Source organism: Acomys minous (assembly GCF_964271855.1).
Source record: "Acomys minous genome assembly, chromosome: 16".
Classification (NCBI taxonomy): Eukaryota; Metazoa; Chordata; class Mammalia; order Rodentia; family Muridae; genus Acomys; species Acomys minous.
In genome coordinates this window covers 98,417,202-98,430,151 of record NC_140498.1, presented here as the reverse complement: position 1 = coordinate 98,430,151, position 12,950 = coordinate 98,417,202, and the positions used below count along the sequence as shown (strand labels likewise).

Here is a 12,950-nt window from a genome sequence, read left to right as displayed (position 1 = left end):
TGTGTTAGAAGTGTGTATCCTGCCCTTTGATTTTTAAAGGGGTCACAGTTAAGAAATTGCCTTGAGTATCAAAAGAGACTTTGAACTTTTAATGCTTATCTGTTTTTTTTTTCAAGGCAGGGCTTCTCTGTGTAGCCTCAGCTGTCCTGGAACTTGCTTTGTAGACCAGGCTGGCTTAGCACTGTAGAGATCTGCCTGCCTCTGTCTCCACAGTGCTGGGATTAAAGGTGTGTGTCATTATGCCTGGCTTTGATTTTGTACTTTTATTTTATTTTTTAAAACTCTTGTTTGTTTGTTTGTTTGTTTGTTTGTTTTATTGCATATGAGTGCTCTGTCTGCAGAAGAGGCCACCAGATCTCATTACAGATGGTTGTGAGCCACCATGTGGTGCCTGGGAATTGAACTCAGGACCTCTGGAAGAGCAGGCAGCACTCTTAGCCACTGGGCCATCTCTCCAGCCCCCTTATTTTATTTTTTTAATTTGTTCATGTTACATACTGAGTATAGCCACCTCCCTCATCTCCACCTGGTCCCACCCTCCCCGCCCTCTCATAGCCCTCAGAAAGGGGGAGCCCTTCTCCCCTACCATCTGACTGTAGCCTGTCAAGTCTCATCTGGACTGCCTGCATCCTCTTCCTCTGTGGGAAAGTGATCAGCTAGCGGGCACCAGAATCCATGTCCGAGGTAGTCCCTACTCCTCATATCATGGAACCCACAGGGGACTGTGCTGCCTGTCAACTTTGAACTTTTAAATGGTATTGAAACTGGTAAAGGCTACTAGACTTGAGCAGTTTGGACTAAGTACATTTTGCATTGTGATAATGGCCTGTGGGGTCATGGTGTTTTTAGTAAGAAGCTCTTGATAGTCTCTGCAGTGATCGCTCAGCTGTCTGTTCCAGCTGCCTTCTGCTATGCCTCCCCTCCCCACCATCTGCCATTAAAGACTCTCTGCAACTTTAAGCCAAACAAATTTCCATAAATTGCTTTTGGTCATTTTTTTTTATCAGAGTGATGAAAAATAACTAATACAAAGCAGTATCCCTGTTCCCTAGAGTGTGGTTTTATCTTAAGAGATATAGGTGATCCAAAGTCTGTATATTTCCCCATGACATTTCATAATATTATATATTTTTTTTGTTTTGTTTTTTGGCTTTGTTGTTGTTTGTTTGTTTTCAAGACATAGTTCTTCTGTGTAGCCTTGTCTGTCCTGGACTCACTTTGTAGACCAGGCTGGCCTTGAACTCACATCATCTGCCTGCCTCTGCCTTCCGAGTGCTGGGATTAAAGGCATGCGCCACCACATCTGGCCTCATGATAATATCTTATGAATCTTTCTTTACTATTGTTTCTAACATCTTTCTTTCTTTCTTTCTTTCTTTTTCAGCTACAAGGCTTTGGCCAGCCAAGTGTTTACCATGCTGCTATTGTCATCTTCCTTGAATTCTTTGCATGGGGCCTGTTGACAACTCCAATGTTAACTGTAAGTATTATTGAGTCTTTCATCTTTAGACATGCTGTGTATGAAATATAAGACATTGTTGAAATTGTATCTTTATTTGGATGTTAGTGGCCTTTGATTTGAGGACCTAATAAACAGAAAATTGGTAAGTTCTTTGTAATGATGAATGTAAGAATGAACATATTCCTTGTTTTGATAACTTCTCTACAGCCCTTTTTAAAACCAAGTATTGAATTTCTCTTTTTTTAATATTTATTTTTAAAAATTTTACGTATTTGGCCTTTTTGCCTGCATGTATATCTAGACACCTCTTGCCTGCCGACCTTTGGAGACAGGGCCAGTGCAAGAGACATCATAGTCCCCAAAACTGGTGTTCTAGACGGTGTGCGTCACCTGGGTTCTCTGCAAGTGCAGCCAGAGTTCTTGACTGCTGAGCTGTCTCTCCAGCTTTTATTCTTAAAGAGAGCTAAGATGGTTGATGTGTGCTTAGAGACACAAGTGCCAGAGAAAAGATGGGGGCGGGGGTACAGATTTTAAGAATTATTTAACACTTGGATAAGTTTTAAATGTCTTCAAATTAAGTTTCACTTGTCTTTAGTTATTTTTTGTTTTATTTATTCATTCATTTTGTTTTTCTAGACAAGGTTTCTCTGTGTAGTGTTGGCTGTACTGCACTCACTCTGTAGACCAGCCTGGCCTGGAACCCACAGAGATCCACCTGCCTCTGCCTCCCGAGTGCTGGGATTAAAGGCGTGCGCCACCACGCCCGCCGTGTCTTAGTTATTTTTAAAACCCACAAATAGGCCAAGTATAGTGGTACACCAGCATTGGGGAGGCAGAGACAGGTGGACACTTGAGTTTGAGGATATCCTGGTCTCCAGAGTGAGTTCCAGGACAGCCAGAGTTGCACAAAGAAATCCTGTCTAAAGGGAAAAAAAAAATCACTAATAGTTGCCTCCTCTTAGTCGTTATTTTGCCATACCAGAAAGCTCCTTTTCATACATTCAGTTTTTGTCTTAAAGTTAAGTCTTGAAAGTACAGAGGTTTACAGGGTGGACTTCAGCCAGTTAGAAGACTTTTGCATGAATTTTTATAAATAATATTTCATTATTACTATTCTGCTAGTGTGCATGCATGTGTATTTGTGTTTGTGTAGGCCAGAGAACAGTGAAGAAAGAAAAGTGAAGAATACCAAAATTCCAAAAATCCTTGGCACATTCTGACTTTTTAACAGGGCCCCTATTTTTATTTTGTCATTATTTAGTTTTTCATGCATCTGTTTAAACTTAGCATATGAAGTACTGGCTTGCTCCTTATAGCAATTGGAGTGTAAGTTTTTAAAGTTCCCTTAGAGTCACTGTAGTCTATGGTAACAAATGCCTTTTCATCTCAATTGTTAGTAAATTGGTCTACTTTCTTTTCATTAATTTCACTGTGAGTTTGTCAATATTATATATCTTTTCAAAGAACTACTCTTTATTAATTATATATGTATTTTTTAGTTTTATTTTATTAATTTCTACCCTAATTTTGTTGTATATTGTTATCTCTTGCCTTATTTTTCTAGAACATTGAGGACTTCATTAGGTTGTGATCTAAATTTTTAATGTGTGTTCTTACCTCTATGGAACAGTATATTCTAGAAATGTCATTTTTCTAAAAGAGATTTATGTATTTATTGTTTATGCAGTATTCTGCCTTCATGTGTGCCTGCACGCCAGAAGGGGCACTAGATCTCATTATAGATTATTGTGAGTCACCATGTAGTTGTTGGGGAATTTAACTCAAGACCTTTAGAAGAACAGACAGTGCTCTCAACCTCTGAGCCGTCTCTCCAGCCCTTGTCATTTTCATTTGATTCTAGAACGTTTTTCCTTTTTGGGTTTTCTCAATGATCTTCGTTCAGTCTCCAAGTATTTGAATAGTTTCTGTGGTTTTCTCATACTGATTATTATACTGTGGACTGGCATGATTAGAGGAGATAATTTTTTTTTTTGTATTATGTCAAAGTATGTTTTGTGGCCTATAATAAGATAAATTTTGGGAATAGTCCTAGGCAACTGGTGAGAATATTTCCTACCCGTTATGTGAAATATTCTCTAGGCATCAGTTTTTTATGTTAAGTCCAAAAGATGGGCGATATGATTTAACTAAAGCTGTCCAAATTAAAACTCAAGAGAAAGTTCCATATAAAAATGAGAATGGTAGCCAGGCGGTGGTGGCGCACGCCTTTAATCCCAGCACTCGGGAGGCAGAGGCAGGTGGATCGCTGTGAGTTCAAGGCCAACCTGGTCTTCAAAGTGAGTTCAGGACAGCCAAGGCTACACAGAGAAACCCTGTCTCGAAAAACCAAAAAAAAAAAAAAAAGAGAGAGAGAATGGTGCTTGGAAGACCTCCCAAAAGATGAATAGTGGCATGTGAACCTCACGTTGTTAGCTCCATCAGGGCCTGTCTTAACTTTTTATGGACTTTCATGCCCTTTTGTGTTTACTTTATGACACCGGGTGCTCCAGTAGTTGACACATAAATACTTATCATTTTTATATCTTTTTGATGACTTATTTTGTTTATTGACGTGTAATGCCCTTTATATCTTTGGACTAGTCTGGGTTTGAAGTCTACTTTTTCATATCTGGGAACACCTGTGTCTTGTTTAAAGCTTCCATTTGCTTGATATATTAACATATAACCATTGGCTCTTAGTTATGGCTGTCTTTGCTAGTGAGGTATGTTTCTTGGAGACAACAGATACAGTTGTATTGTTTTTCAATCCAGTTCATCAGTCTGCCTCTTTACTTGCTGAGTTGAGGATATTTGCATTTAAAGTATGTCTTAGTTACTTTTCTTTTTTTTTAAAGATTTATTTATTGGTTACATATACAGTGCTCTGCCTTTATGTACACCTGCACACCAGAAGAGGGCACCAGATCTCATTATAGAAGGCTGTGAGCCACCATGTGGTTGCTGGGAATTGAACTCAGGACCTCTGGAAGAGCAGACGGTGCTCTTAACCACTGAGCCATCTCTCCAGCCCCTTAGTTACTTTTCTATTACCTTGACAAGACACCATGACCAAGGCAGCTTACAGAGTTTATAAAGGCTTACACTTCCAGTGGGTTAGACTCCATGGCCATTACAGTAGGGAGCATGGCAGCAGGGAGGCAGGCATGACATGGGAGCAGTAGCTAAGAGCGTATGTTCTGATATACAGACAGGAAGGAGGGAGAGAGGGGTGGGGGGAGGGAGAGAGAAGGGGAGGGAACTGGATTTAGGGGACATTCAGATGGAGCTTGGCTCCTGAGGGAATAGCAGAGGATAACCAGGATGTTCACTCCAGCATTCCAGGTGAGCAGGAATCATTCCCTTCCTTCTGTTGAAGAAATTAGGCCCACATGATTGACAGCCATGCTTTCCCCAAAGCTTATCCTAAGCTCTGCTCCCTACAGGCCTGTTTATCTAAATGATAATAATTAAAGTCATAAGTACACTCACTAATTAATCAGTATTATTTGTTGTTTACTCTTGCATAACTGACAATGTACAGAACACCAATCTAATCAAACAGATGGCATGAGCTTTTCTTGGCATTTACTTCTTTTATTAATAAATTTTAACATATTTTTGTCTGTTACACATTTTTAAAATGTATTTACTTGGGGTTAGGGTTAGGTCTGTGCATGTGTGTGCAAGTACCAGTGGAGAGCAGAAGAGAGTGTAGGAGACTCTGGAACTGGAGTTACAGGTAGTTTTGAGCCCTGTGATGCAAATGCTGAAAATTGAGCCCCGATTCTCCATAAGAACAGTGAGCATCCTTATCTGCTGAGCCGTCTCTCTGGCTCTGTCACATATTTTTATATATGTAAGCAAGTTAATGCTTTAGTGAATATAATAGCTGATAAGTACATTTTGAGTTTGAGGCCAGCCTGGTCTACAAATTGAGTCCAGGACAGCCAAGGCTACGCAGAGAAACCCTGTCTTGAAAAACCATGTGTGTGTGTGTGTGTGTGTGTATGTGTGTGTGTATGTGTAAAGTGACAAGGTAGTATAAAATAACTATTAATGACTCACCCTTCTCAATTTGGGATATATACAGTTGTGGGTGCATTCTGATTTTGCTACAGATTTTTCAACATTGTTACTACATTGTTATACGGCCTCTGGTATCAGTTACATCTGAAATAAAGACAGCCATTGATACAAATTCGTTCCCATAAATCAGTCTGTAATGCAGTCTCAGGACCATAGCTAGCATGTTTTTTTGTGTGCTTAGAATGATTTTTATAGTTTTGGTTAGTTGGTAGAAAGCAGCCAAATGTTATTTTAAAACAATATATTAGTATTTTAATTTAATTAATACTTCATTGGATTTTCCCTGATTCTTCATCCTGGCACTCTTTCTTCTCCATGAAGCTCTGTATTTTCTTCTGTAATTGATTTGCAAAGACCTTTTTGTTTTGTGTGACTTTGATGAGGTTCTGCCATGTAGAGTATTGTTTGTCATCTGGTGGAGATCTTCAGTCTGACGGAAAGGAACACTTATTTTTATTTTAAGGCTTCTTTTACTTGAACCTTTTGACGTGAAGTAGACTATCTTTTTATTTTTTGTCAGTCGTTTTTGGTACATTTCAACAGCTTTTCTTAATCTTTATGCCTAATTTGTCATCTCTTTATATTTACAAGTGAGAGTGTAAATGAGGGATTGAGAGAGATGTTTTCTGGACTAGGCAAATCATGTGAGTATGTGAAGTTGGGTTAGAGTGTGCTGGGTTTGTAGCTCCATTGCCTGCTTCCCCAACAAAGCAGCCAATTAGCTTGCTTGAGTAGACACGCTCCTTCCTTAAAGATAGAGGCACTCTCAGGTTTCCTCTAGAATACTGGGTACTTTACAATGTAGTTTTAAAATCTTGATTTGAGCAGCTCTAAGTAATTTAGAGCACTGTCTGGTTTGAATTCCACCCCCATTTAATTCTGTAAGTGTCCTACTTTGAGGACTATGCTTATGATTATTATCTTGGGGCCAACTGCAAAGGCTAGCAGGATTGACAACAGTATATCTGGGAGCTTCTTTTTTGTGACCAATTTTAAAGAATGCATTCTCTTATAGCTGTCTTTTCTTTTACCTTTATTTAGGAGTTTTTGGGAATCTGGAAAGTTAATTTATTGAAAGGTCTTTTTCATTATCATTTATTAATTAACTTCAGTTGTTATTTGAAAAAATAAGAAACAGTACTTTGTGGGGGGGGTAGGGAAAAGATTGATTGGTTGACTGATAGATTTATATATATTCCTTCCTAAGAATAATTAAAGAAGCTGGAAAGATGGCTCAGCAGTTATGGGCATTTGTTGCTTTTTCAAAATACCTGGGTTTGACTCTTAGCACTCACTCACGTTGCAGCTTAGAACTGTCTGTAACTCAAGTCCGGGGTATCAGATGCTCTTTGTTGGCCTTCCTGGGCATCAGGCCCACACATGGTGCATGCAGACAAAACATCCATACATAGAAAACTAATTAAAAATACTAATTAAAGACTATCTTGTCTTTGGTTTTCTTAGGGAAATGTTAAAATTAAGAGCCTTGATTGTACCTGAGATTATAATTGATGCACCTTTTATCACTGTGTTTACTTTATTCTATTATAGTTATCTTTTGTAGTCAAATTATTTACATCATATTGGATTTTGATTTTGTCATAAAATGTCTAAATACTGTCCCTTTTTAAAAAGTTGTCTTAGGACTTTTTTTTCCTTTGGGAAAAAATGTTTGTTATACTTATTTCTCCAGTGAGATCTTATAGTTCCCTTTTTGTGGAAGGAGAAAGAAACAGAAAAGGGTAGAATTTTATGTGATGCGGGGTGTGTGTGTGTGTGTGTGTGTGTAACATAGAGTCTAACTGTGTATCCTAGCCTAGCCTTAAACTCTGAATCCTACGTTAGCCCCCCAAGTGCTACTAGGATTAAAGGTGTGCACTACCATGTCTAGAACAAAAAATTTTTAAAATTTAGATTGAAAAATTTTAGAGCCTGCATGGTGGCTTGATTGCCCAGAATCAGTATTTACTAACAAAAATATAGTAGGTATACTGTGCAGTTCAGTAAATACATGCTATTTATGCATGCGTATGACTTGATCAGTGATAGTTTCTTAGTCTAATTTGCTTTATCTGTGTAAAAAGAATGCCTATTCAGCTGTCATCAGAGAATTGTTTCAGTAGCGATCTAAGGTTGGAAGTTTAAGGACGTGGGTGAGATAGGGTATAGTTACCCACTGTCACTTTGACAGCTGAGGCCGGTCCTGTTTGTCACCTTCTGCTTCCTACTGACAAGCTAAGAGGAAGCCAGTAGGGTCTGATATAATATAAAAGGGAGAATGGGGAGTGGGGAGTCAGCAAAAAGAGGGTAGATTAAGAAGTGGCATACTAGTGATCAGACAACACTTTTTTTTCATTTTCTTTTTTTATTAATTTATTCTTGTTACATCTCAATGGTTATCCCATCCCTTGTATCCTCCCATTCTTCCCTCCCTCCCATTTTCCCCTTATTCCCCTCCCCTATGACTGTGCCTGAGGGGGATTTCCTCTCCCTGTATATGCTCATAGGGTATCAAGTCTCTTCTTGGTAACCTTGGAAACCTGCTATCCTTCCTCTGAGTGCCACCAGGTCTCCCCCTCCAGGGGACATGGTTAAATATGAGGCACCAGAGTATGTGGGAAAGTCACACCCCACTCTCCACTCAACTGTGGAGAATGTTCTGCCTATTGGCTAGATCTGGGTAGGGGTTTAAAGTTTACCGCCTGTATTGTCCTTGGCTGGTGCCTTAGTTTTTAAAAACTGTGGTGGTTTTTGAAATTTGTGATTCATGTGACAAACTAAGTTGTTAGATGGTTCTGATCTTGATTGGTATTCCTTTTTTCTTTAAAAAGTTCTACATCCTTCTAAATGATGAAATTTGCTATTAAAAGAATTTTCTAATAATGTTGATTCTCCATTATTTTCTTCAATAGAAAAAAGTAGATCTTTAAATATCAAGACTGGAAATACAATATGAATTTTTTTCTTATTTTACTAATAGTATGTACACTTTCCATCCTGATTGTAGCCTGCACCCTCATCTCCCGGTCCCTCCCTACCTTCCTCTGTCATTCCCCCCCTCCTCCCCTCCTCCTTAGAAAGAGTGAGCCCACCTCCCATAACACCTGACCTCAGCCTATCAAGTCTCATCTGTACTGCCTGTGTCCTCTTCCTCTGTGGCCCGGCAAGACCGCCCCGCCAGAGGGAAATGATCAACAAGTGGGCATCAGAGTCCACGTCAAAAGTAGTCGCCACTCCGCATATTATGGGACCCACAAGGAGACTGTGCTTCCTATCGACTACATCTGGGCAGAGGGTCATGGTCCTTGGTTGGTGTTATCAGTCTCTGCATCCTCCTCCACCTGGATTTGTTGGCTCCATTGGTCTCCTTGTGGGGCTCCTGCCCTTTCCAGGTCCTTCTATCCCCTAACTCTTCTACAGGACTCCCTGTGCTTTATCCCAAGGTTGTCTGTGAGTGTCAGCATCTGCTTCGATCCCCTGCGGGGTGGAGTCTTTCAGAGGACCTCTGTGGTGCACTGCTGTCCTGTTCCTACCCTTCAGCTGCTTCCAGCGTCTGTTCTATTTGCCTCTCTGAAGCATTGTCCTTAGGGTCCTCCTTGTTGTTTAGCTGCTTTGGGTCTGTGTACTGTGGTGTGGTTCTCCTGTATTATGTAGCTAATATCTGCTATAACTGAGTATATACCATGCATGTCTTTCTCAACTTCATATGAAAAAACAAAAACCCTGGATAGCTAAGGCAATCCTATACAATAAAAGTTCTTCTGGAGGAATCTACATCCTTGATCTCAAGCTGTACTATAGAGCAACAGTAATAAAAACGGAATGGTACTGGCATAGAAGCAGATAAGTGGATCAGTGAAATTGGATTGAAGACTCAGAAATAAACTCACACACCTATGGACACTTGATTTTTGACAAAGAAACCAAACCCATACAACATCTTCAACAAATGGTGCTGTCTAACTGGATGTCTATGGGTCAAAAAAATGCAAATAGGCCCTCATTTACCACCCTGCACAAAACTAAAGTCCAAGTAGATTAAAGACCTCAACATAAAACCAGACACACTAAATCTGTTAGAAGAAAAAGTGGGGAAGAGCCTTGAAGTCATTGGCACAGGAGACAACTTCCTGAACGGAACACCAGCAGCCCAGGCTCTAAGACCAACAATTAATAAATGGGACCTCATGAAACCGAAAAGCTTCTGTAAGACAAGGGACACTGTCAACAGAACAAAACGACAGTCTACAGGCTGGGAAAAGGTTTTTACCAACCCTACACCCGACAAAGGGCTAATATCCAAAATATATAAAGAACCCAAGGAATTAAATACCACCAAACTAAATAATCCAATTAAAAAATGGAGTGCCAAATTAAACAGAATTCTCCACAGAGGAATATCGAATGGCAGAGAAACACTTAAAGAATGCTCAAAATCCCTAGTCATCAGGGAAATGCAAGTCACAATGACTCTTAGATTCCATTTACACCCATCCTCATGGCTAAGATCAAAAATTCAAGCGATAACACGTGCTGGTGAGGATGTGTAGAAAGGGGAACACTCCTTCATTGCTAGTGGGAGTGCAAACTTGTATAACCACTTTGGAAATCCATCTGGAGCTTTCTCAGAAAATTGGGAATAGTGTTACCTCAAGACCTAGCTATACCACTCCTGGGCATATACCCTAAGGATGTTCTACCATACAACAAGGGCATTTGCTCAACTATGTTCATAGCAGCTCTATTCATAATAAGCAGACTCTGGAAACATGTCCATCAACTGAAGAATGGATAAAGAAACTGTGGTACATTATACAATGGAATACTATTCAGCTATCAAAAACAAGGAAATCCTGAAATTTGCAGGTAAATAGATGGAACTAGAAATGATCATCCTTAGTGAGGTAACCCAGACCCAGAGTATGAACATATTTTAATTTCATTTTTAAAAGAATTTTAATGCTGTTTTAAGTTCATAAGAACATTGAGAGGATGGTAGAGAGATTTCCTATATTCCCCTGCCGTGACAGGTATAAGCACCTTCCTTTATCAAAGTCAGTTACCACAGTGGCAGTCCATGACACTGGGAGTCATCTTTTTACTATTCTCTGCGGTCTTTCTTTTTCAGAATGTTGTGTTAGAGAATATAGCCTTTTCAGATTGGTCTCTTTTACTTGGGAGTATGCATTTATAGTTCCTTTTTGTCTTATAATAGCCTAATAATCCATTTTCTTTCAGCAGTAGTTGTTTACTAGAGCTTACCCATCTGTTCACCTAATGAAGGATGTCTTGACTCCTCCCTAGTTTGGGAAATTATCAAAGCTACTGTAAACATCTGTGGAAAGGTTTTTGTGTAGATACAGTTTTAGGTCCTTTGTGCAAATGCCAAGGAGCGTGAGAGGTGGATCATATGATAAATGTGTGTTTAGCTTTATAATAAACTACCAAAGTAACTGCATTATTTTGTATTCTTACTAGTGAATGAGAGCCTCTGTGGCTTATATCTTTCTTGGCTAATAAATCTAATGGCTTCTCTTATAGATTTGATAACTGTTTAGATATCTTGTTTTGTGTACATTTTTAAATGACATACTGTACTTTTTCATATGTGTAGTTCACTGTCAACTTTGACGAGGGGTATGTACCTTTCTTTGATATTTGGGTCACATTTAAAGAGATTTTAAAAATTGTACATGTCAGTATGGTATGTGCATGTGAGTGCAGGTACCCACAGAAGCCAGAGAAGGGTTCCACTGAAGCGGAGTTACAGTTAGTTGTACATTATCCCATATTGGTACTGGGAACTAACTATGCATCTTCTGAAAGAGCATCAGATACTCTTTAACTGCTGAGCCATCTCATCTTTTTTTCTCTCTCTCTCTCCTTAAATTGGGTTTTTGGCGTTTATTACTTATAGTGTCTTTTATTTTTTATATATTTTTTATATATATGGTTATCTTTGATCAGGTGCTGATTATTATATGTGAGGGAAATGTTTCTGTAAAAGCTGTTTTGAGTTTGTTACTAGCTAGACTAGAATTGCTACAATGCACGTTTAAGGCGTGATGACTTTCTGGAGGACTGCCCTAAGGCATGAACATGAGTCCACTCCTGAGTTTGTATTCTTTATTGGCTACTCCCTTCACTGCAGTTTATGACAAAAGCACCTGTGAGTGCTGGGACTTGCCTTGTCTGGGTCTTGAATAGTATTTTATTATGTTACTGCCTTCTCATGTCTTCAAGGTGTTTATTTTGTTTTTGAGACAAAGTTTCACTCTGTAGTGAAGTGTTTTTTGTTTCTTTGTTTTGTTTTGTTTTTTCAGATTTCATTAGCAATTTATAATTTTTTACAGTTGATCTTATTTGCTTAGCCTTCCAGTAATAAAGAAAGAAATCTTTATCTTTAATTTGTATTTGAATATATCTTGTTTGTTGCTTTTATAGGTTTTACATGAAACATTTCCTGAGCACACATTCCTCATGAATGGCCTCATTCAAGGTGTAAAGGTAAGAAGAATTCAGAATGACCCAAAATCAGGGTCTCTAGTTAAAGTCAGAGTAAAACACAACACAAATACTTGTAAGGCATAAAAATTTAACGTTAAAAAAACTCAGTGAATACACTGAAAGCCTTAGATAACTTTTTATCTATATATACACAACAGTCTGCAAGAGTTTACTTATATAAAAAACGGGTAACTGCTGCTGTCTTCTTGGACATTGAGACTAAGGAAGAAGGAAACATCTCAGTTTGAGATTTTAGTCTTTTGGCCAGGCTACTGCTTAGTGAGCTCTCCTTGACTTGATTTAATTAACCTGTCATTTCAGTGTTAATATCAGAAATTTATGAATAAGATTAAAATACTGTATATTACAGTTTCTCCTTAAAGTATGTGACAGTTGTGTATAGCCCTTCAAACCTATACAGTACTTGTGTGTGCATTATACTGTGTTAAACAGCATCATTCAAACTAAAGTTGCACGTTAGTAATTTGACATTAATTATAACTAATTGTAGTCTTTTTTTTTTAAAGACAATTTAAGGATTCTGACTATCATAATGTAAAGTAATGTTATTCTAGAAGACAAATAGAAGTAGAATTTTGGTTTATTCAATGGCATGAATAAAAACCAAATTTCAGTAGCTGCTATACTGTAATACTGAACTGTAGAGAGTAATTTATACCTAACCACTTCAGTAACTGGGTGGTTTGTTTTGGTTTGGGGGTAGAGATAATAAAATTAGAACTCTGCAGTAAAACATAACTCTTTTAAATTGTCTTAGTATTTGCAAGGAGTTGTTGTAGCTGGTCTTTGCTACTTTGTGGGTTCTTCTTTTTCCCACCCTTTATCTCCCTAGTTTTCCCCCTAACATTAAATAGGAGAGAAGCAAGGAATGGGG

At 38.6% G+C, this 12,950-nt stretch overlaps 1 protein-coding gene across 2 annotated transcripts in view; it reads left to right on the top strand.

The window, feature by feature from the left end:
- LOC311585656 (hippocampus abundant transcript-like protein 1) overlaps positions 1-12,950 on the top strand; it is a 40,302-nt gene that overhangs the window by 6,873 nt on the left and 20,479 nt on the right. For both annotated transcript variants that reach the window (XM_084761110.1, XM_084761109.1), the window contains exons 2-3: positions 1,385-1,480; positions 11,993-12,055. In XM_084761110.1, the coding sequence (XP_084617236.1) occupies positions 1,385-1,480; positions 11,993-12,055 (159 nt within the window). The remainder of the gene's footprint in view (positions 1-1,384; positions 1,481-11,992; positions 12,056-12,950) is intronic.